Below are 25,605 nucleotides of genomic sequence, written 5' to 3' on the forward strand. Positions count from 1 at the left end.
CATGTAGGTAGTACATTTCATCTCGCTCCGGAATACCTCCAGTCGAATAGACGACCTCGAGCAGAACGCTTCGAGTGATGACACCATCCCTTATCCAGATGTAATCATCACCAGAGTCATATATGTACTTCCAATCACCGTGATATATGAACTACTGCACCCACTCCCAATCATCACACAATTTCTACTAAAACCAACCTAACACTCATTTTCAATCTCCACCCTACATATGTGCATGTCAGTGTACGTGTCTCGTGGATCTACATCTCCCAATATCTATAAATACCATCTACATGAACTACGTGAGACCTGATTCTTCTCTCCCCCAAGAATCAAGAGAAGATACGTAGGCAGTTCGCTCAACAAGGAACTCGGTCTAAACCCTTTTCCAAATCCAACTCCATTCTCCTTCCTCCCTTGTATGTAAAGGAAAACTAAAACGCTCATTTACATTGGTGCCATCTGTGGTCTCGATCTCTTGAGAAACCACTTAACAAATTCTTAAACCAAAAAGAAAAAACACTCAAGCCCACGAAGCATGGCAAGCCTCGAAGCTCAAATCTAGAGTTTGGTAGGTCAGCAAGGAACGATGAATGAGCAAATCACCCTGCTCAGACAGGAGAATGTCACTCTCCGCGCGCAAGTAGACACGCATAATCCACCTGCTACCTTAGCAGAGGACAACATCAACGAGGTTAATCAACAGATTAACGAATTGTCACAAAAAATCGACTAAGTGCAGTCAAGAAAGACCCTTCCCAGATCGTTCAAAAGATGCTGAAGACATATCGGGCGTCTCCGTTCGCTGCTGAGGTACTTAGCAAAGCTTCTCCTCCAGATTTCATTCAACCATGTTTTCCAATGTATGATAGTAGCACGTGTCTTGGTCAACATGTGGCTCGCTATATTTGAAGCCTGACACTATATAGTGCACCAGAGTTCGATCACCAGAGTTCGATCACCTTCACTGTCGTTTGTTTTCCGCCAGTCTCAAAGATGGCGCGCTCGATTGGTTTTTTTTACTTTAGCCAAACTCGATAAAGACTTTCGAGCAGCTCACCGATTCGTTTGCTAGTCAGTACGTCCATAAACAGTAAAAAGCCGATCTTGATTATTTGTTCCGGCTCTCACTAGGCGAAGACGAAACAATTCGTGAATTTCTAGGTCGGTTCAAAGCCGAACTACTATGCATGGAAACTGGTCTGAAAGAGTCATTCGCCACTCGGCATTCTCAACGCCGCGGGTAATGTTAACGCACTTTCACTCGCCGCATCATTGATGAAAGAAGCATGCGAGGCGTTATCCGAGCTATAACGATCGAAAGTAGACAAGTACATTGCCGCGGGGAAGACACGCCGCGCCAAGGCCTACCAGAAGAAGAAGAGGTCGCAGCAATATCCGATGACCCCCCAGCTTCAAAAAAGCGACCCCGACAGCAAGAACGGAAGTCGGGAAACAGAATGAACAACGACCGTGAGTTTGCTATTCTCACACGATCTCCCAGTTACATACTGGAAAATATCAAGAAAGCTACCTATTATCGACCTACTGTACAACAACCAGAAGATCGATCAAGCAGGCCTTATTGTGCCTTTCACCGAGCCAAATGTCACGAGATCGATGTGTGCTGGGGGCTAAAGCATTACCTTTAGGACCTCATCGAAGCAGGACACAAATACCGCTGATGGTGACTTGCGCCATAAACTTATGGCTCGTAGAGCGCGTAGTAGAACTCCACCCCGCCATGATCGCCACAATGGTCGAGCTTGCTCGTAATGAAGGGCCCCGAGGAGACCATTCCGCCATGGCGGACGTCAAGACTTTCGTCCGATCGCAACAATAACAGAACCATTCATATGATCACGTTTCTAGATGATTCAGTAACATCATCCAGAGAGAAAAGAACACGTGTAGGCGCCCTGCAAGAAGTTTACCATTTCTCTTCTCAGGCCGCACCTGCTTCACGCAGTTCCAGTCGCAACTCAGGTGACATACAGAGGCCGACCTCAACAAAGTTTGCCTCCCGCACAATGATGCGCTCGTAGTCCATGTCAAAATTAGTGATTGGATAGTCAAACGTGTTCTGATTGATCCTGGTAGTTCATGCAACATTTTGTTCTACCATACCATCTAGGAAATGAACTTGCCCAAGTCAGTCTTAAAAGATCCGATCGCTCCTCTTTACGGGTTCAATGGCTCCAGAGCCGACCCAATTGGTGATATCATACTCCCAGTTTCTGTGGGATCACGAGAAGATAAAGTCAGCTTCAATACGCATTTTAGCATCCTGGACATCAAGTCGTCCTACAATGCCATCCTAAGACGGCGTTGGATTCATCAAATGCAAGCTATACCGTCAACATTGCATCAAGTTCTCCGCTTTCCAGGCCCTAGGGGCATGATGGAGCTTCGAAGAAATCAGCTCAAGGCAAATCCTCTCAGCAAATAAGACCGCCGACCCACTTATCAACACAAGAAACGAGACTACTAGCTACACAATAGCCAAAGACTTGGTCGCTGAGGTCAGAGTCAAAGCACCAAATTAAAACAGAACACTGGGGGGCTCCAGCAAGAAGGTCTATTCATCTGTTCAAACCCCATAAGTCATTCAAGCCGTTGTTAATCCACTAGTCAGGACCCCAAAGGTCACTCCAGTCGTTGTTGCTCCACCAGTCACGACCCTAGAGGTCGCTCCGTCATTTGTTGCTCCGCTCGTCAAAACCACAGAGGTTGCACCATTATGTGTCACACAACCAGCACCGATTCCAGAGGTCACTCCAACCCCTGTTGTCATGACCACAGAGGCCACTTTAGCCCCTGTTGTCATCGCCACAGAGGTCGCTCCAATCCCAGCTGCCAAATACACCGTCCCTCAGAACAGCAAAGCGTAGCCAGATATCAATCCCTTGGAAGACGCATCATCGTCAAAGGCAGCATCTCAACCTGCAGACAGAGAGCGAGTGAACCTAGGAACAGAATATGACCCTAAGTTCGTATATGTAGGGGCTAACTTAGAGCCTACACTCAGGGCTCAACTTGTAAACTTTTTAGCAATGAATAAAGATGTTTTCGCTTGGTCGTATATCGATGTACCAAGTATAGATCCTAATGTTGCATGTCATATGTAAATCCTAATGCTAGGCCAGTGCGTCAGCGACCTCAAAGATTATCTCTGAGATTTCAAAAAGCAATCAATGATGAGGTCGACAAACTCAAGCAAGTCAGTTTCATCAGAAAAGTCAATTACCTAGACTGGATCACTAACATAGTAGCAGTTCCAAAAAAGAATGGCATAGTTCCTCTTTGCGTTGACTTCACCAATGTTAACCAAGAAACACCTAAAGATAACTTCCCTTTGCCTAGAATTGACCGACTTGTGGACTAGACCTGTGGCCATGAGCTCCTGTCATTTATGAATGCATACAGTGGATACAATCAAATCCCACTCGCTAAAGAAGACCAGGAGAAAACATCATTCATCACTAAACAAGGAATTTACTGCTACAACGTCCTCCTGTTCGGCCTCAAGAACGCTGAAGTAACTTATCAACGACTAGTCACTGACATGTTCCAGGACATATTAGGGGATACCATGGAAGTCTATATCGATGATATGGTCGTCAAGAGCAAGAAAGCAGGTGACCACCTCACTCATCTTGAGAAAGCGTTCTCCAGGTTACGCCGGACTCGAATGAAGCTGAATCCAGAAAAATACCTTTTTGGAGTGTCCTCAGGGAAGTTTCTATGGTACCAAGTATCACAAAGAGGGATCAAAGCTAACCTAGACCAAATCAGAGCATTCTTGGACATGCCCGATCCACAGACGGAGAAGCAAATACAGAAGCTATCAGGAATGGCTGCAACACTAAACCGATTCATATCCAAGGCGTCAGACAAATGCCGACCGTTCTTGCAACTTCTTTAAAAAGGTGAGTAATTCTCGTGGAACGATCAGTGCCACCAAGCGTTCTCCACCCTCAAAGAGTACCTGACTACACCTCCCGTCCTGGCAAAACCAACAGATGGCGAAATGTTGAGGTTGTATCTAGCAATATCAGACTTTGCCATCAGCTCGGTTCTCTTCAAAGAGGAAAACAACTCAAAGAAACCGATCTATTTTACAAGTAAGACGCTCACTCCAGCTGAAAAGAATTACTCTTACATTGAAAGAGCAGTACTCGCATTGTTATATTCTATACGAAAGTTCAGGCCTTACTTTCAAGCGCATCCAATCAAAGTACTCACCGACCTTCCATTGAAGAAAATCCTTCACAAGGAGAACAAGACAACTTCGCATGGCAGTATGGGTCGAAGAGCTCGGGGAGCACCACATCGAGTTTGTCCCACGTACCTTACAGAAAGGACAAGTCGTTGCAGATTTCCTAGCAGATTTCCCTGTCGACGACCTAAATTGGGAACCAGAAACATATATTCCATCCACAAAGAAGAATGACAAGACCGTCTGGTCTCTCTTTATAGATGGATCTAGCAATCCTGGAGGAAGTGGAATCAGAGTTGTCCTAGTATCCCCAGATAGAGCAATGATGGAGAAATCAGTTCGCATCGACTTTGCGACCTCCAACAACAAAGCGGAGTACAAGGCGTTAATCATGGGGCTCCGCATGGCACTGCAACTTGGTGTACAAGAGCTCTAAGTCTTTAGTGACTCGCAACTGGTCGTTAGCCAGGTTGCTAAAGAGTACACTATCCACGAAGGTAACCTTTCTAAGTACCTTCAAGTTGTTTATCAGTTACTTTCGGCTTTCAAGAAAGCCACCATACATCACTTTTTGCGCAACGAAAATCGTCATGCGGACAGTTTAGCTTACCTGGCTACCCAAACACCGAACTGTGCCCCTAGGCAGTTACTCATTGAAGTTGTTAACCAACCTGCTTACCAAGCTGAGCACGTTTTAGAGGTCAGCGACCTGTGCCCACTCTCTGAGGATCAGATGAGTCAAACATGGATGCAGCCCATCCTAGAATACATTCAGCACGGTACACTCCCTGAAGAGCGTACCAGAGCCAGACAAATGCCATATTAGGCTCGCCGTTATTGTTTGGTCAATAACAAGTTATTTCGATAATCTGCTGGCGGACCTCATTTGAGGTGCATAAGCCCAGAACAAGGCCAATTAATTTTTGCTGAAATTCATGAGGGAGAGTGCGGAAACCATGCCGGCGGTCACTCTTTGGCTCACAAAGCGATCTCCCATGGATACTTTTGGCCTCGAATGCAGCTCGACACCAAAACATATGTCCTCAAGTGCGTCAAATGTCAGACCTTTGGCCACAACATCATACAACTAGCTCGTGAGTTGATCAACATAGCGAGCCCTTGGCCATTTCACATGTGGGTCATGGACATCATGGGACCGTTCATCCCACAAAAGAGTACCAGTTTTTGCTTCATCTTAGTTACAACTGATTACTTCACTAAGTGGGTCGAAGCAATTCCTTTAGCTTATGTCAAGGAATCACACGTCAAAAACTTCATCTAGACTCATATCATTACCAGATTCGGCTTATCACACACATTGGTGATAGACAATGGTTCCCAATTCAAGGGAAAAAATAGTCAAGGAGTTTCTGGCCAAGTGGAAGATCGTTCATGCATTATCAACTCCTCAGTACGCTCAAAGCATTGGCCAGGATGAGGCTAGCAACAAAGCAATGTTAGAAAATCTGAAGAAAAAGATTGAAAAGAACAAAAGCCAATGGCCAAATCAATTAGAGAACATTTTGTGGGCTCATCGCACCACAGCTCGCTCCAGCACAGGTGAATCTCCATTCTCCTTATGCTATGGCACAAAAGCTGTTATCCCCACCGAACTGACAGACACTACGACTTGATCAGAACTCGTCGAGTCTGGACACAATGACTCCGTCCTACAATGAAAGGTCGATTTACTAGAAGAACGGCGCGACCTAGCCGCCATCAGAGTGGCATCGTATCAACAAACTCTGAAGAAGTCCTACAACAAGCGAGTACATCTTCGATCTTTTCAACCTGGCGATCAAGTTCTGAAAAAGACTCAAGATAACTCCAAACTAGCACCAACATGGGAAGGACCATACATAGTGGAACGAGTTATAGGCAATGGAATGTACTGGATCAAAACCCAAGAGGGGAAATCATTGCCACGCCTTTGGAACACTTATTTGTTAAAGAAGTTTTATCAATAAAAATACATTGTTGTATATTCCATGTTTTCATTAACTGTAAATTCAAGTTTAGTTTACTTATGTATTACAACCTACTTTACCTAATCTCGTCGATAAAGTACCGAACTCACAATAAGAGCACTACCAGTATATGCGCACTTCCAGCACTGGGCATGTCTTGAGTTTTGACGCTCTCAGTGAGCAGTACGCTTTCATAAGCTAACCCGCTCTCCGCGATCAACACGCTCTCTTGAGCTAACAGGCTCAAGAGCCTCTCCAATTCTCACTAGTTGAGGACCTATACTTCTAGGATCAACTCAGTGAGAATGTTCTCAGTGAGCAGTACGCTTTCATAAGCTAACCCGCTCTCCGCGAGCAGCACACTCTCTTGATCTAACAGGCTCAAAAGCCTCTCCAATTCTCACTAGTTGAGGACCTATACTTCTAGGATCAACTCAGTGAGAACACTCTTAGTGAGCAGTACGCTTACACACACATTATGCTCTCCACGAGCCTCTCGCTCTCTTGAGATCACCGGCTTTACAGCCTCTCAAATTCTCCTCAGTTGAATACCTTTAACTTTCGGATCAACTCAACGAGAACTCTCTCAGCGAGCCTTACACCATAAGTAAGTTAGCACGATCACCTAAGCTACCAGGGTTCACATCCTATATGGTTCTTACGGGTGGGCAACTTACATATAAAAGCATTATCTACAAGCAAAGCATGTCCTTAAGCTAGCTCTCAGGCTTCTTAGCCACTATACACCATAAGAATTGTACGCGGAAAACTAGCTACAAGCAATCGAGAATAAGCAAAAACATGCATTCCATACACATTTATCAATGGAACTGCCCGACCAACGCCAGGAAACCAGTTCACGAATCCACCGATCTGCTGGGTCTACCCAGGAGATCTAGATTGGTATTTCTTACAATTTTAGCAAAATGTCGAACTACCACTTTCGTGGAAACTAGTTCACTGCGCCTCTGTACCAAAAAGGCGAACTGCTCAGGCAAACCTGAGAACTCAGCTCTATTGTTTAACTCTCATACGGAGAGGAGAACAGACAAAGTACTCACAGATTTTTATCACTTACAAAGACAAGACCGGAAATCACCATCAAGGAGCAGCAACAACATGTTTATCCTTCATGGCAGAACTAGTCGAGGGAGTGTGCCTTGCAGCTCTTAGCACCACACGCATACCCATACCTTGAGCCCCACAATCACACGCCTTTTTCAACTGGAAATACTTCTCATCCAGTTCGGCATATTGGATACATGCCACGTCGTACATATTTTGCACTTTGTGCGCAACCCCCTGATATTGCTTGGCATACTCTGTAACTTCAGCCAGCTTTCCCTGTAGATCCTTCATCGCATTAACTAGCATAGACTTCTCATCAGTAGCATCCCGGTACTTTTTGGTCATTACTTCCAGTTTCTTCTTGTCAACTCCCCATGCAGCCCCATATATCCCAGCTCACCTTGCGCGTTGACATCAAGATTACCCAAGACGCGTTGTACGTTGTTCTTCAAATTTTGTCGTACCTCCAAAGAAGAAACTACAAGTGCAGTACCAAAATTAGAGTCGCCCAGTAAACAAAAGGAAAACATAACAGATGAAAAGCTCACCAAACAACAAGCCATGCCTATGGTCCCCAATAGCGTCCCCATATCTTCGTCTTCAACCTCCGCCTTGTCACCATCCAGTATGATCCCTTTTAGAAGGCTGGTCACTATGGGTGATGAGTGGAAGCTGTAGTCAGAACGTTTCACAGCACACTTCTTCCCCGTCTTCCCCACATAGAAGAATTCGCTCCCTACGTCCCCGAGACGCTGGGACAAATTTTCACCAGCGACATGGTGGCCTTGACCCTAGTCGCTACGTTCCTCAGCAGCCAGATCGGCCTCATCCCTCCGATGGGGAGACCTGAACACAATGCTACCAGTCGGGCGACCTGCACTTCTGGGTCGCTTGTTACCCTTAGCTTCTGAAGCTACAACTTTTCTTTTGCCACAGTCACCATGGCGATGAGGGTGGAATTCCATCTCTTCCATCATAAGGGGAGAGGCTTCCCTCATACCTTCATCACCAACAGTAATTTCATGTCTCTGAGCCATAGCAAACTTTGCAAACGCAACTGACAATCAATGAAATAACAGAAGATCAAAACCTTCTAGTTCAAATGGAAACCCAACAAGGAAGAGCACGTACCTGAACTGATTAACAAAGGAAGGAACACAAGAACTTTGGAAAATAACCGAGAAGCTTGCAGACGAAGACGAACAAATGCTCTTCAAATTCTAGTAGCAGTCCTCTTATGTTCATGTAACGCCCCTTCCCTAGGCATATCATAATGACATCGAGACGCTAAACGTCAGGCCACCTGGCAACCATCATTGCACATCTCCAACCGCTCATATTCCTACACACGCAGAAATACTTCAACTCTCTAAAATGAAGAGCACGACATACGCCCTACTATATACGCAGTTTGTACAGAGTCACTAATTCTCGTTAAAAGCGACCTACAACACTAAGGACAAATAAATGACAGGACGCTCACTCAAGACCATAAGTTACTTAAGCTCACCCACTCTTATAAGGAGTTGCCTACGCAACCAAACAAATACAACAATATCAAGACTCGTACATTCAATCATACGGGAGATAAACATAACGGAGAAGCAAATAACAAACATAGCATATAAGCAAAAAGACAAACTGGTCGGACAAACCCAGACCATGGCTCGCATCTTAGCTGAGCTGCTGAGTCTACTCAGGAAATCCAGCTCGGCTAACCACCATTCATCATCACATTGGCACCCTAGACCAATGCGGGGCACCAGGTCGTTCAGTGTGTTAACAAACATAAACAAGAAAAGCGAACTGCCCAGCAGGTTACCCCGGGAAACCAGCTCTATTGTATCACAACTTACAAACACCATAACTAGATAATACCCTCACAACTCTCCAAGTCCAGGAAGACCATAAACATTTTTAGCAGCTAAGGGATCTACTTCAACCTCCGCATCACCACCCTCCACCACAATTGAGAGACCATCCGCACCCACATTCACAAACACGTCTGACGCAGAATCTTCAATTCGGGATTCAACAACCTCTTGAGCAGGTACTACCGAAGAAAGAGGAGCATCACATGCATATCTTAGTACAGTTACTGTTGATGTACTGGGATCCCCGCGTTCATGCTCCTCTCTGTAAGCTTTATAATCTGCTTCTAGCTCAAGGAAGTCACGGTCCATAACGTCATATTGTTTGGTAGCATCCTGAGCAATGTCCCGACAATGCTCAGCATAGCGAGTCAGCCTCATAATTTCTGCATCCGATGCAGCAAGTTTCTCCTCAGCAGCATGCAATTTTATCTTGGCTTCTTCCGCCTTAGTATCTTTCAGACATCTTTGCCAAATTAAGAGCCTGATGCGCTTTCGTCAAGTCCTCAAGCTCCTTGCGTTCCATGCCAGATGCGTCCTGAACATTCTTCATCTCGTCCTTCAACTTCATCATAGTTTCTCGATCCGATTCAGCGAACTGGGCGATCTCCTTCAGCTTCTGGTACCCGCTCACAAGCTGTATTAACACATATACAACAACAATTAGTTTGCAGCATTATCATAACAGAACAACCAAACCAAGTTTATCAAATTCCACTTACCAAACACTACGCTATGTCCATTCGCCTCAGATTATCAGCAAGCCCCTTGGCATCCAGTTCCTTGCAGTTTCCATCTAAAGTTATATGTTCAAGCAGACTCACTGAAACCTTACTCGACTTGAAGCTGCAGTCTGTTTACTTCACAGTCCGCTAAACTCCGTGATTATCCAAATACACCACTTGGGACTCCAAATCTTCACTAGCCATAACAGATTTCCCACTCACCTTGCTAGGGCCCTTTAACTTCGCTGGCTGGGCCCTTAGAACCCTGTTGGCGGACTCTGAGCAACCCCAAAGTTTGCCAGATCCATGAGTGCTGCAAGCCTTGATCTGGAACTGTGTGGGACACAACTACTAGCTCGTTCCCCACCAGACACGCTCCCAGCACCGGAACTATCCCCAAGCACATGCCTTGCAGCCTTGATAGCCTTGGTAGCGTCTTGCTCAGGTGCATCAGCCTTCCTCTTCAACGAGCTGCTCCGATCGCGAGGCTTGAAGACTACCTCCACCAGCTCCACAGGCGAACCACTAGACTCACCTACCCCAGACGCACCAGTACCTCCAGCAGATCGCTTCGGACCAGTGCGACCTCAATTCCTATCCTCCCTAGTCACCAAATCATACTTTCATTTCTCCATCACTTTTTCACTAGCTTGACCCTGAGCCCTTTTCTTTTGATCTCTCATTTTCTCCCTGATTACTGGACCTCCTTTCTCCACGAAGAAATGAGTAACTTCAGGAAGTTTTGCTTGTTTCTGGGCCCGAGCCAACCTTGCGAACCTCTCTATTTCCTTCCGGTTAGTTCGTGTCTTTACAGCGAACTCTGCAAGCAGAACAAAAAACACGAGTCAGTTAAAATAACAGTAACCCAACCATCAAAACAACATGAGCAATACACTCCCACCCACCAGAGATATTGCAAAACCTAGTTTGCAGCCTACATCTGCTAGCATAATAGTTTCCAACTAACAGCAATGACCTCTTTTTCCAAGCCGTTGCTTACACCATCCATCACACTGGAATGCTTCGTCAAAGTTTCCAAGCTAAAATTGAAATTACGAGATTGCTTTACAACGAAGTGCTCAGTAATGTCAGATATCCCTATGTGGTATTCACCACTAGCATTCAGTAGATCAAACACCTTGAACAGTCACCAAGTGTTACCAACAAACTGACAAGGGGATTTCCAATAGTGAGCTAAAAAGTCACAAACCAGCTTTAAGAACGGTATTCGCATATGCGTTCTCAGCTGACCCTCATAGATTATTATCCCACCGTTCGGAGGGTTGTATTCCTCACTCCGCACATTTTTGCTCGGCCCTGGTTCGTATATCTCCAGGTCGTTTACCTCTATCCCATAAACTGCCCTCAGTTCGGGGAACACACTCACGACAAGTCGATCCACCGTCCTAGGGGGCAACCCATTCGAGGGCGATCCCTCATCATGACCCAAAGTGCTAGCTACAACACCCACAGAGCCATATAGGGTCCTACCTTCATCTTCCCTAACTTCACCCTCACCATACTCAGAAAGACTTCTAAAACCCACCGATTCTTCGTTAGCTTCCTCACATTTACCACAACTTAAAAATACTTCCTGAACTTCCGATCGCGTATCGTCAGAGTCAGACATTTTTTGCGTTTTCTTCTTATCAAATACCCAAACCTAAGCAACAAAACCTGACACCGACCTACCTATTAGACACACAACACTTGCACAAGCAGAAAGAAAATTGAAAATGGAAAAGCAGCGGCAGCGAAAGCACTCACTTGAGAAACCCTAGCCTGCGGTTTTGTTGAAAAAGAAAACATAAAATAGCTTTTCAGTTCTCCCAAATTTAATTTTGTGCAACCGCCTGTTTAGCTCCCAAGGCGTTATGATTATAACCTACGCCCTAGCCCGCACACGTGTCTCAAGGACCTGTCTTTTTCAAGATTCTGAAAAATGCGGCAGCACGTTTTCTCACCAACTGCTATGATTCTGTCATGTGCCAACTTTCACATCACATCAAGTCGTCATACAACACGAATCGACCCTTACGGTAAGACAGCCCGCTCCTCCACTCATGCTCAACACGTACCATTGTTTTCTCTCAGCAGATCGCTTTAATGTACAACACAATCTACTGAGATGGGGCTATGTAAGGGAGTAATATTCTCATTGAGGAATATTAAGCACGCATTGAGCATAAGCAGAGATCATAACGAACTCATATCATTGACTTCCAAGATCGATTCATAAGCAGCTCACTTCATGTAGGTGGTACACTTCAGCTCACTCTAGAATACCTCCAGTCGAATAGACGACCTCAAGTAGAACGCTTCGAGTGATGACACCATCCCTTATCCAGATGTAATTATCACCAGAGCCATACCTGTACTTCCAATCACCATGATATATGAACTACTGCACCCACTCCCAATCATCACACAATTCCTACTAAAACCAACCTAACACTCATTCTCAATCTCCATCCTACATATGTGCATGTCAGTGCACGTGTCTCGTGGATCTACATCTCCCAATGTCTATAAATACCACCTACATGAACTATGTGAGACCTGATTCTTCTCTCCTCCCAGAATCAAGAGAAGATACATAGGCAGTTCGCTCAACAACGAACTCGGTCTAAACCCTTTCCCAAATCCAACTCCATTCTCCTTCCTCCCTTGTATGTAAAGGAAAACTAAAATGCTCCTTTACAATGACTATGAAGCAGAAGAAGGAATGAGCAGGCCGGGGTGTGGATTGTGGAGGCCTTACTAGAGACAGACGATATGTCAAATGTGCAATGTGGTATGTGCATTTGCTGCATATGGAGGGAGTGTTATATATCAAGGATGAGTTGTTAGAGATTTTGAAGAGGCTGGAAATACACTGCATAATGAGATTTAAAGGTATATATAAACTCGAACCAGTGCGATCCACAAATTATACTACTTTCTCGTGCATTTGTTGGCTTCTCTTATTCGTGTTATAGGTTCAGCTTGCCGGACGATATATATGTGTGTTTCTACATCCTTTAAATCACATACTACTCTACTTTGTAATGGATGATAGAACTGGTCAGTGTAACTTTCTATAGAGTGGATTAAGGAGGATATCTAGTAACCACTTGAGGATAGGCTCCAAGCCTATGTTGAAATACTTTTGGTGAAAGCTGAATGGGAAAAAATTCCTCTTGGCTTCTTGTAATTAAAAATTCCTGTCGATTTACTGAGTTGAAAAAAAAATGCATTAATTTGGTATTCAAATGTTCTTGTTATTGCGGAAAGTGTTAGAAAAATGGATCTGTTTTGTACAAATTCATTGAGATATGAATGAGTAATTTGTCTCCCAAGTTACCCCACTTGAGATGAAATGGGTTTCTCTTGAAACAGTATGTAAAGTGAGAAAAACCTTTTTGAAATGGTGGTTCGAAATAGTGCATTATGCCGAAAAGGTGCGACCTTTCGAAATGTGCACTAGCTCGAAACAGTGTATCATGCCGAAAAGGTGTGACCTTTCAAAATGGGCATTGGTGCGAAACAGTGTCTTATGCCCAAATGGTGTCTTTTCGAAATATGCGATTTTTCAAAAAGTTGCTTACTTTTTCTCAAGAGTCACTGTGTTGTATCGAAAAGACACCACTCACCTATAAATAATGGATGAATTTGGAGAGAAAGACATACCAGATCACACAGAGTTATGATCTTTCTCTTCTCCCTCTGTTCTTAGTTAAATACTATGTTGTATTCGTTGATTATGTATAATTGAAGTGCTAGCTTTCTATAGAAGAAAATCCGTTCTATCTTGGGAGACAGTTTCCCATAAACTTTTAAGCACTGTGAGGGGGAAAATCTGTCTTAAGGACATAATATATTTACACTAGACTCGGATTTAACTAAGAAGTACAAGACAAAAGGTTTGTATAGTTTGGTAATTAGTAAAGAATAAGTATAATTAAATTGTATATTCCCAACAGAAAGTTAGCCGAGCTTGAAACTAGTTTCGATCCAACTCCTGGAAATTGTGGTCACCATTTTCCACAAGTTCCTAGTTTTGTTTTAGGAGTTCAATTTTTGCTTTCTAAGAGCATCTTTAGGAGTGATACCAAAAAAACACAAAAATTTTGAACCAACCCAAACACCAAACCAAAAAAACACCATCCATCTTTAAGAGTAACATCAAATTTTTGACAACAAATGACGCTATTTTGGATAAACCGCGCCACTAAAGCCCATCTGACAGGCCCAAGCCCATGCGGTTTTGGAAAAACCGCGCGGTGTTCTCAACACCGCGTGCTATTTCTATATAAAGATGACCAAAACCGCGCGGTTCAATCACTTTCAACTTTTCTCTCAATTATAAACCCTCTCCTTAGTAAAAAAAAAACAAAACCTACCTAAACTCTTGAAATTTTATATGGATCCTTTTGAATCTTTCGAGGGTGATGACAATAATGACGGTGTGTATTGGCAGTACACAAACGACATTGGCAATGGGGGAGAGGTATAAGAACCCGAGAAAGTACAAGACGGTGGGGGAGAAGAAGCTGAAGATGTCGCGCCGACTGATAGACATCCCAATGTACTTGAGTAACAAATGAACGACTTCAATTGGCAATTTAATCCCGGTGAAGCACTTGATATGCAAGTTGTGTCTTCTACACGTGATACAAAACACGTGTCTAGTGTGAAGTCTAGTGTTGTGGCTAATTCTCAGGTAATTAATAAGTTTTGATTAAATATTTTGAATATTATGCATTAATTAGTTGAGTTAGACTAATTAATTATTTATCTTATATGCATTATTATTTTTTTCATAATATCAGCAAGTTATTGACTATCGAGTTAGATCGACTTTACTTGGTGTTAAAGAGTGGTGGAAGGTTATTAAAAGTAAAGAAGAGTTTGTACATATTAGAGATTGTATTCTGTGTACACCTTTGGGTATTTTGGTTGATGTAGATTATGAGAAGGCCGATTGGGCAGTGGTCATAGCTTTAGTAGAAAGATGGTGGAGTACAACTCATACATTTCATTTTCCTTGTGCGGAGTTAGGGTTCACACCACTAGACTTCACCATGATTTATGGGTTGAGTATTGGTATAGGCCAACCGATACCTTTTAATACAAATTATGAGAATATGGGTAGTATGTTTATGAGTTTTCCTTACTTGGATGTGGATGCTTATGATTTTTCTGGTATTAAACTATCTCATATTAAGACATACATGAGCGAAGTTAGCTTTGACTGTTCTACCTGGTAGTGAGGGTGATGATATGTATGTTAGGGCATTTTTTATGTTTTTTATTGGGCATGTTCTGCTTCCAAATGGTCATTATACGGTACGACTTGGATATTATGCTTATGTTTCTGATTTGCATAATATGAGAGATTATGACCTTGGTAGCTCAGTATATACCACATTGATATCGGCGTTAGATAAATTTTCACAGACATTCGGAAGTAGATTTGGTTTTATGAGTACTTTCGTTATCTTTGTCCTAACATAAACATGATTGTTGATACTTGCCCTAGATTTGCTAGTTGGTCAGGGCCTTACTTGACTTGTAACAGGGGGCAGATTAGAAATAATGTCTGTATGGCTCATGCTCATATTGATATTAGATCATTGTCATCTATTGAGTAGAGACCTTGGCGTTTATCTACTGCCTTTGACAATCCAGTTGTGCAATATGTTTGTGTGTTGTCACATCACAGAGTTGTTTGTGCTGCATGTGACTGTAAGGTTTGGTACTGTGGCAACATATGTTGGAGACAGATGGCTGGATGCTACGGAGTTCCATGTGCTCCCATACTAGATGTTAGTGATGCTAAGTCGTGGAGTAGAACTCAAGTTCATGAAGTTCATGGCAGTTGTGGTCCTTGGCCATATGCGTCTTCTTTTGTTGTTGAACAGACTGCTAATCAGTATTATAGATGGTGGAACCGTGTCTCCATGGGTCCGTTGTTGCCCCCTGTTGGTCGGGCTAGCAACTTCGAGTTTGTGGGCCTAGAAGGGATGAGATGTGAGCTACGTATTCCTCATCCGCCACAGCCTGTTTACAACCCACAACCTCTGAATGCATATCATCCAGCTCCTGTGCCTGCCAGTAATCCTCAGATGTTTGCCGTGTGTGGACCTGATAGGGAGGCTACTTATATTTCCATTCCTGAGGTGCCTTGTGCTCGTTGCCATAAGTTAGAGACGCAGATTGATTAGTATACCACAATGAGTTTAGTTGTTTTATTTTTCTTATTCATTATATATATAATATGTACTCACAATGTATTTTCTTGGATTTTCAGGCTGAGGTTTGTGAAAGATATGAGAACCAGATTTGTATGTTTGATGGGATGAGGAATGTCGTGTATCATTACAGCCAAGAAAGAGAGGAGGCATATTCTCAAATATATCAGCAATCCCAACGTGCGTATGATGAGACTCGAAAAGTGTATGAGGATATTCAGCAAATGTATACGCAACAACATCAGGGATATGAGGAACTTCAGGCTGAGGTAGTTAACCTTCGTGCAGATAGAGAAGATCTTGGTTCTCAGGTTAGGAACTTAGAGGAGCAGCTTCGGAACATCCAAATAGAGATAGGAGAGGCATCGAGTGGTAAGGGACGTAAAAAGAGAGCTAAATAAATTTTATGTAATATGATAGGTTTTGGATCATTTTGGATATTGGATCATAATCATATATTTTTTATTATTTTTATCGTTTTGTATACATAATCATAATTATAGGTTTTGGATCATTTTGGATTCATAATCATAATCATTTTTATCATTTTTAGATACAATTGCACAATTCCTAATTTCTTCATACAATTGCACAATTTCTAATTTTAAGAAAAAAATGCACGCGGTGTTGGCAAAACCGCGCCTATAGAAGCCCAAGCCCAGGCAGTGTTGGCAAAACCGCGCCATAGAATCCCACTTAGCAGCCCAAGCCCATGTGGTGTTGGAAAAACCGCGTGTTTTTGCCAAAACCGCGTGAGAGATTTGATACAGCACCAAAGCTGGAACCAAATTTTGGCCGATTTGGTGTTTTCATCAACATGTGACTCTCCTGAAGATGAAAAAATACCAAATTGTTGGAAATTTGGTGTTTGATGCTAGGAAAGTGTCTTTCCTAAAGATGCGCTAAGAGTTCCTTTATAACTTATATAAGGAAAAGGAGAGAAGTCACATCAACTACTAAAATCATGGATAAGAGCATTCCCAATGCAGGGGATTATAAGGGGTTTGTGACTATTTTGGGAAAAATGGGTGTTCAATGCAGAGGTGAAAAATTGGTAACTATTTTCCCCAGTTGATTTCAAGGTGAAACCTTCTATCGAGATAGTGGCTGACTTGTTAACTTCGGACGGGATGTTGGATTCCGTCTCGTGTGTTTTTTTCGATTTTTTTTTCGAACAGAATGTTTCATTCCATCTCGCATGTTTTTTCGATTTTTTTCAGTTTTTTTAACTTCAGATAAAATACCGGACGGGATGTTACATTCCGTCTCAATCAAAAAGCTTCCAGACGGAATCCAACATCCCGTTCAAGATTTTTTTTTTTCACCTTTATATTATACAGTTTCACCTTGCTTTTCATCGTTTTGGTGAAAAGAGGGTGAATAAGTGCCTACGCAGAGGTGATAAGGAAGAGATTATTTTGAATTGCATTGGGAATGCTCTAAAGCGAAGAAGTATTGAGTTTTCCTTTAGGATTAATTTAACTAAAATGAAGTATAACTCTGAAGAGTTAGGAACTTAGCATAGGAGTCTTTGTTTCAAAGTTCAAAGAGGCCCTAAGTTTTGTCATGCACACTGTAGCTCAGTTACTTACCACAGACCACCTAATATTTGATGTACACAGACCAATAAACTGTAAAAGTGATGCATAAACGTGTAAAATTCATTCATTTTGTACAAGGTTGCCGTCAAAGGGACCTTATCTACTGGTGTCCACACTTCATTATCATATCGTGCTTGTCAAGTTGCTTTAGGCTAAGTCCAATGGTGTGGCAAAATACCAAATTTAACGTAAAATGTGATCCAATGGTACGCTAAAACGTTATACCGCCAACGCTATCTTTATGAATTTCTCTATTTTTGCAGTCAATTTTAACGTTATAGCGTATGCTCTGTACGCCATTGCCAATGGCGGGCAATCAAAAAAATCCAAATTAGTCTGCACGCCGTAGCCAGTGGCGGGTAGGAATGTGATTTAATTCAAATAATAACTTACACGCCACTCACAATGGCGCACAAAATTCAATTATGATTTTCCACCCGCCACTCCCAATGGCGGTTAGAATTGATTCTTTTTTTTTTTAATAACTTAATTTATGCAATTACCATTCTATCCTACCCTTTGTCCGTGTGCCCATATCTGCATGGATCATTGCCACGCACCACATGCTCGCTTACTACCAAAAGTACCAAGAGATCGCTATGTCATTGTTTGTTTTCATTGACCACGGTGAGTGGAAAAACTTTTAGACCTCGCTAACTTGCAACAACCACCTTACTAGTTCATCGGCGATTAAATTTCAAAAAGAAAACTAACTAACTCCAAATGAAAAATAACCCGTTGAGAAGTAATGCAGAAAAAATTCTGGAATTCTTAGACCTTCTCAATGTGACAATTCCTATTGAAGGGACGTAACAAACCAAATATGTTCGGGCCGTGGGCGCCACCATACTTGCAACTATTTTATTGTCTTTATAAGCTTTTGGGAACTGCCGGAGTAAATGTTTGAACCACATTCTTTGATTTGGAAGCATCTCTTTGATGGGATTGATTGCCATGGTTCAGAATCGCCCGCGATTTGCCACCACAAATCTATCAAGATCTATAAAGTTTGTAATACATTTACACACGCCTTTGGAAAATTCTCACAACAAGCGTAAAACTGAATACTTGTTGTTTTTGTGGGTTGGTTCGTAGGGCAATCGCATTTGGAATCCCACACATGATGCGTGTTCATCTCGACATGAAGATCAAACACTTGTCTTTGTGTTCACTTGCAAAAACTTCGAAAAGAAATTTTACCGAACTACTTAGTTCCTTTTAGTTTCCCAGCAAAGAAGCTTATATCTAGTATCTTTTCAGGCTCTCAACAGTGATGTCAACTTCGAAGGAACGTCAATTTGATGTAATGAGTTGGAGCCATTGCAAAAAGAGGGAGTATCATCCCCATTCAAAGCTTTCACCTGATGAATCCTTCTTAGAAAGTGGTTTTGCAATTTTCGGAATGAACCAGTTTGTTTTAGAAGAGAATCTATGTCTCTTAATTTTATTGGTCTGGGATGGTATAGCAACATGGTGAAAACAAATTTAGTGAAGCATTTTGTGTACTAAGTGTATTACCCAGTATTTTTGTTTACTTCTATTTTTCTAGCGCGGTAGTGTTGAACGGTGAGAGTGAGAGCGATTTTTTTTTTTAGTGAGAGAGAGTGATTTTTTTTTTCTTTTTTGTGTTCTGGGGTTTTTTTTTAAAGGGTAATATTGGGAGATAAATAACTTGGCTATGTTGATGGACACGCGACGCGACACGACGCTGGACGCTGACATCGACGCAGCCGACTTCGATTATATCTCAAAAAGTAGGACGCGGACGCGTCAAAGGACGCAGAAATTAATTAATATTTATAATTTTATTTTATATAAATTAAACATTATAAACTAAATTAAATGTATCAACATTCATAAATTCAAAACTATTAAAGATAAATAACCATAAAATTAAGTTTAATATTTCCTAATCAAATTTTAAAAACATATCATAAGTCTTAACAAAACAAAAATTGAAAAAATTGAGTTTTTAATATTATTTTGATTTATTTTTTTTTTTTCAAAACCGATATTTGGCCCCGATCGCTGCGTCTTGACAAGGTCGGTTTAGTTATCGCGTTTTTGCCCATGTTGGACGCCGTCGACGCGGACACAGCCCATTGATAGGTGCGTCCGTGCTTTAGAGGCCACTGGTGATGGCGTACAAAAAAGCTTGGTTTTTTGTTTAACCGATATTTAATATTTTGTGTTGGACGCCATTGTCACTGGCGGCGGGAAAAATAAACTATTGGATTTGATTTCGCTATCCCACTAACTGTATCTACTGTGCTATTGTGGTTTGGTGTTTTAGTGCACCAAACCATTGGAGTTAGCATTAGAAGATGCACACTACGACTCTACCACAGTACCACGTCTCCATGGTTCAACGTCAGAAGCAAATAAACATCACTCTCACTCGACACAACATACCAATTAAGTCCCATGTGCGAAAAAGTGGTCCATGCCACACATTTTTACATAGTTGTTAAAGGGCCACTTCTTGGTGTTCATTATGATGTCAAATTAATCAAGTGAGCGGTAGCAAAAGTTTTTGTGTTCACTTTGGAAAAGAGGGGTGAAATGTTACTTGTTACTGTCTGTTTGTATACCCGGTTTTTTTTTTTTTTGCACTTCTCTCTCTCATGACTCTCTTTTGTCCATAACTCTTCTTCTCAACCAAACCCAACTCTTTCTCCCCGCCTCTCCGATCTCCTGAAATCTATCTCTCTTTCTCTTTTCTCCATCTTCTACTCACGTCTCCACTACATCACATTTATTCCAATAATTGATCAAGACAATGACATAACTAAATGAGTAATAATGCATCCAAATTAAACCACCACACCAAAAGTAAACATAGCTAGAAAACAAACATATATCAACTCCTTTGGCCATTATAAAAAAAAAGTAACTTCCATTATTAAAAAAACAAATCAACTGCTAGGTGTATGAACTAACCAAAATACACACATATATAAGTGTCCGTCTCAGAATTATTCCATACATATTTACCAGCTACATTAGGGCCGAATTCACATATTCAGTATAATTACTTCAATAATTCAACCAACTCATTCAAGGCTCTAAGAGAAGATCCACCCTCACTTAATGCAGCCTTAGCACCTTCACACATTCTCAGTGCTTGTTCCCTAATAACTTTCCCTTCCTCTGAGTCCATCAACTGTTTAACTCGTTTCTCAATTTCACCTGCACTCACAAATCCATCTTCATTCTCCACCATAGGCAAAGCCAATTTCAATTCTTCCACCAAAAACACTCTATTAATCCTTTGCTCGGCGTAAAGTGGCCATGCCACCATCGGCACGCCTGCACAAACTGCTTCCAAAACCGAGTTCCAACCACAGTGACTCACAAACCCACCCACCGATTCACGACCCAGTACTTCCACTTGTGGGGCCCAAGATTTCACCACTAAACCTCTATCTTTTGTCCTATCTAAAAATCCTTGTGGTAATAAAACATCCAAATCTGGTTCAGGTGGTGCTAAAAAACGTTTATTTTTGTCATCTGTTGGTGGACTACGCACTACCCACAAAAATCTTTGCTCACTTTTTTCTAGCCCAATTGCAATTTCTTTTATCTGAGCTTCAGAAAACAAGCCCAAGCTACCAAAACACAAGAACACCACACTTCGACTCGGTTGCTCGTCAAGCCAACTTAAGCACTCATGGACTACTGCACCACTTCCTTTATTTCCATCACGATCAGCAATCAATGGACCCATGCAATACAATGGTGGGGTTGAACCATTTTTCACACATAGACCATCACGAAGTGCTTTTAATGCTCGCGGTTCAAGCGAGTCGAACGAGTTGACTATAATCCCCTGTGCCTTAGGCATGTTCATTGTACAATATAAGAATTGTTCATAAGCTTTATCGTTGCGATCAAGCATTGGTTTAGGCATATCAGTAGCTAAAATTGAAGGAATACCTGCTGGAACATCAAGAAGGGTATTTTTCAAATCTTTGAAATGTTGTGTATAGGTTTGATGAAGTGTAGGGAAGTATAACAATAGTGCAAGTGCTGCAAGACCAGAGGTGTAGAAAAAGTAAGTAGGGATATTCAGTTCATTTGAAACTTGAAGAGCAATAGCACAAAACATATCCATAACAAGTGCTTTAATATTGGAAGTTTGGGAAATGGTTACAAGAGCTTGGTGTACTAATGGATTGTTAAGGCGAAGAAGCTCGAAAGTTAAAGTTTCATGATGAGGAGAGTTGAATGTTTCGAGAGTTACATCAGGAAGGTGGTGGAAATGGATTGGGGTTGTTTGGGCAACTTTGTTGATGTAAGGTGTAGTTGAACCTGCGTTGTAAGGTGGTGTTGAAATGAGAATTGTTATGGAGAAAGAAGGGTAGGTTTTGAGTATAAACTTGCCTAGTTCTACCATGGAGATTAAATGGCCTATTGCTGGTGTTGGGTATAATACTAACGTGTTCTTCATGATCCCTGTTTTACTTGATGAGAGATGTCGGTTGAATTTTGAAGATGAACTGACGAAGAATCACTGATTTAGTTTATAGTTCTCAAAAAAAAAAAAAAAAAAAAACTAAAAAAATAAAAAGTGGATTTGACAGGAGACATAAGAGAAAAGAACTGATTGGACATAAGATAAGCTGATAAGGTCATAGGATTCTGCTATTATTATTTTTTTTTGAAAAATAGGATCCCGCTATTGCTTTTCCAAATGGTAGGAGTGTAGGACATGTGTGACCAAAAATGTAAATTACCATATATGATTCCATCATATATTCTTCAATAAAAAAAACATAAAATGGCCTGGTCATGGTGTTTGCAAAGAGAAAATCAACACAAGTAGTATTAAGAAATAGTATTACGATGATTGTTCTTGGAAATACTGATTTGAAGTATTCTTGTATTGTGGATACAATTTGATGATATTGGTGCAAATAATTTTTAAAATCTTTAAAATCTGCAAGTTCAATTAATAGTTTGTTAGAGCATCTTTAGCAGTGATATCAACCTAGTATTATTTTTTCAATTTCAGGAGAGCTACATGTTGATGAAAACACAAAAAAACATCAAACCAAACACCAAATCGACCAATATTTGGTTCCAGGTTTGGTGTTGTATCAAATCACTTACGCGATTTTGGCAAAACCGCGTGGGCTTGGGCTGCTAAATGGGCTTCTATAGCGCGGTTTTGCCAAAACCGCGTGCTCTCAATTACAACAACGGGCAAAAAACGGCCAAAAAATGGCTATATCTTTCTAACCCTATAAATTGAAACACTCACCCCATATTTTTACACTCACTTGTTTTCTCGACTCTCTACGTACTCTTTATTCTCTACTCTTTACTCTCTACTCTTTACTCTCTATTCTTAAAACAACAGTGAGTCAAGAACCAAAATCAAAATCAATAGGGGCTTCATGGATACAAGAAGAAGATATTGCTCTCACCAATAGTTGGCTACAAGTTAGTCAAGATGGTGTAGTAGGAAATGAGCAAAAGTCGAACGATTTTTGGGCTAGAATTCTAAATGCATTTCATGCAAATTTAGGGAAGAATGACCGAACATAACTTGATCGGTATGAAACACCGTTGGTCTATTATTCAAGCTAATATCAACAAGTTTCATGCTATTCTTTCTAAAATTCAAGCATCTCCTCCAAGTGGCTATAATGACAATATGATTGTAAGTATTTACTTTTTATTTGTTATTTTGATTATCAAATACATTTTTCAATTCTAATTTAGTTTTTGCTTAATTGGTAGGTTGAGGAAGCAATAAGTGCATATGCGATGCATAATGGGGTTTGAAAGTGGATGCAATGCTATAATATGGTGAAAGACTCACCCAAATGGAAGAGGCTACAGTTGATAAATGATTTACATCCCACCAAAAAGTCGAAGTCAAACAGTGGAGAAGGAGGTTCATCAATTCCAATATCAACTGCGACAACTCAATCAATGGATTATGATCCAAACCAAGTTCATGGGCTTGAAGATAGACCTCTTGGAAAGAAAGAAGACAAAAAGATAAAGAAGAAGGTGATTCTAAAGTGGAGGAATCCGCTAAGAAACTTGATAATTTTCTGATGGAACTTTCTAAAACTACCAAAGAAGGCTATGAATTGGAAGCTCAAAGACAGTTGAAGAAAGATGAGATGGAATTCGAAAAACTTCAATTGAAGAAAAGTTCAATGGATTGGAAGCTTCAAATCCAAAAAGAAAAACTTCAATTGAAGAAAGATGCGCTCCGAGTTCGAGAAGATGAAAATGATGCGAAAATATTAGGAATGAAATTAGAAGGATTACCCGAAGACAAGTGCGAAATTTGGCAACTCAAAAGGGCAGAAATTTTACAAAAAATGAAGAATTGACTTGGCAATATCACTGGTAGTAGTCAAAGTAGTGTATAGTCTAAATTTGAGTTTATATGTCTTTTAATTTGAGTTTGTATGTTTTTTAATTTGAGTATTTTAATTTGTCTTTTAATTTATGTCTTTTAATTAATGACGTACTTTAATTTAAGTTTGTATTTAATTTTAATTAGAATGTACTTTAATTGAATATTTTCTTTTAATTTAAAGTTGATACTTTTTATCATTCTAAAAAAAATTTGTATTTTCAAAATTCTCATATACAGAAATCCTTTCATAAAACCACAAATACATAGAAATAAACTTGGAACACAAATACATAGAAATTGAAACGATAAATAAATACAAAGTCTAAATGAAGTGCAAATAAAAATAGAAATCAAGTCCGCCCACGCCTACTCCACAAATGCTCGACCAAGTCATTCTTCAATCTATCATGAACAACTTTTGAACGGACCTTCTCGACGCCAGATGCCCAACGAGATAGAACAAAGTGGCGTTCATCTTTAGGAGCACCTTCTCTACTTGGTATTTCCAAATCAGGAATATACTGCGGGATATCCGTTTCGTGTTCATCTTCCACAATCATATTGTGTAAAATAATGCATGCCCTCATAACAGTAGCCGTGTTCTCCAAATACCATAACCTGCACGGATTCGCTAAAATAGCCCAACGCGACTGTAATATACCAAACGCCCGCTCTATGTCTTTTCTAGCAGCTTCTTGCTTCTTTGCAAAATATTTGTGTTGTGCAATAGTCGGTTTAGCAATCGTTTGAATCAAGGTGGCATAATTAGGATAAATACCGTTAGCCAAGTAATAGCCCATATTATAATGATGGTCATTCACAGTGTAGTTACAAGGAATAGCTTCATCATTGACTATATCATCAAATATTGGTGAGCGGTCAAGCACATTAAGATCATTGTGAAAACTCGCCATTCCAAAAAAAGCATGCCAAATCCATGCGTCACGATCGGCAACTGCCTCCAAAATCACTGTTGGTTTATGCTTATGGCTAGTGTGAGACCCTTGCCACGCGGATGGGCAATTCTTCCATTGCCAGTGCATGCAATCAATGCTTCCTAGCATTCCAGGCCATCCGCGTTCCTCAGACTCTTTAAGCAAATGTTGAATATCTGCACCATTTGGTTTGCGCAAGTATTCACCTCTAAAAATTCTAATAATTCCATCACAGAAATAGCGCATGCATTTATGAACAGTTGGCTCAGCAACATGTAACATATCATCTACTAGATCAGCGGCAGTCCCATAAGCAAGCATTCGTATAACAGCAATTACTTTTATTTTTGGGTTAATCCCAAACTTACCCGCACAATTAACTTTTTGTTAAAAATATGGAACATTATGATTAAGATGATTGAAAATACGAGTAAATAATGACTGACCCATACAAAATCGGCGTCGAAAGTCGTGGTCACGAAATATAGGATTTGCGCCGAAGTAGTTAGCATTTACACGAGCCAGTGTTGCCTCGTACTGACGATTCTTATATTTTCTTCCTTTCTTCGAACCACCATGTGGTCTATAAGAAGACTCCGCTTCT

At 41.1% G+C, this 25,605-nt stretch overlaps 2 protein-coding genes across 2 annotated transcripts; both read right to left on the reverse strand.

The window, feature by feature from the left end:
* Positions 1 to 20,542: 20,542 nt before the first annotated feature.
* On the reverse strand, positions 20,543 to 22,272 carry LOC147494567 (UDP-glycosyltransferase 88B1-like). The gene has a single exon (XM_086569021.1). The coding sequence runs from the start codon at positions 22,132 to 22,134 to the stop codon at positions 20,716 to 20,718; it is 1,419 nt and encodes a 472-aa protein (XP_086425147.1). The 5' UTR covers positions 22,135 to 22,272; the 3' UTR covers positions 20,543 to 20,715.
* Positions 22,273 to 22,524: 252 nt separating this feature from the next.
* On the reverse strand, positions 22,525 to 25,322 carry LOC147494568 (uncharacterized). The gene is made up of 2 exons (XM_086568175.1): positions 24,495 to 25,322; positions 22,525 to 22,623 (listed from the first exon to the last, which is right to left on the reverse strand). Exons 1-2 carry the CDS (start codon positions 25,320 to 25,322, stop codon positions 22,525 to 22,527), a joined length of 927 nt encoding a protein of 308 aa, XP_086424301.1.
* Between the last annotated feature and the right edge of the window lie 283 nt (positions 25,323 to 25,605).

Source organism: Coptis chinensis, chromosome 6 (genome assembly GCF_015680905.1).
Source record: "Coptis chinensis isolate HL-2020 chromosome 6, ASM1568090v1, whole genome shotgun sequence".
Classification (NCBI taxonomy): domain Eukaryota; kingdom Viridiplantae; phylum Streptophyta; class Magnoliopsida; order Ranunculales; family Ranunculaceae; genus Coptis; species Coptis chinensis.

Coding starts and splice junctions, on each gene's coding strand:
- LOC147494568 (XM_086568175.1), bottom strand. CDS start 25,322: ATGCTTGCTTATGGGACTGCCGCTGATCTAGTAGATGATATGTTACAT. Junction 22,624..24,494: donor GGGCATCTGGCGTCGAGAAG/GTCCGTTCAAAA, acceptor TTGAACTTGCAG/ATTTTAAAGATTTTAAAAAT.
- LOC147494567 (XM_086569021.1), bottom strand. CDS start 22,134: ATGAAGAACACGTTAGTATTATACCCAACACCAGCAATAGGCCATTTA.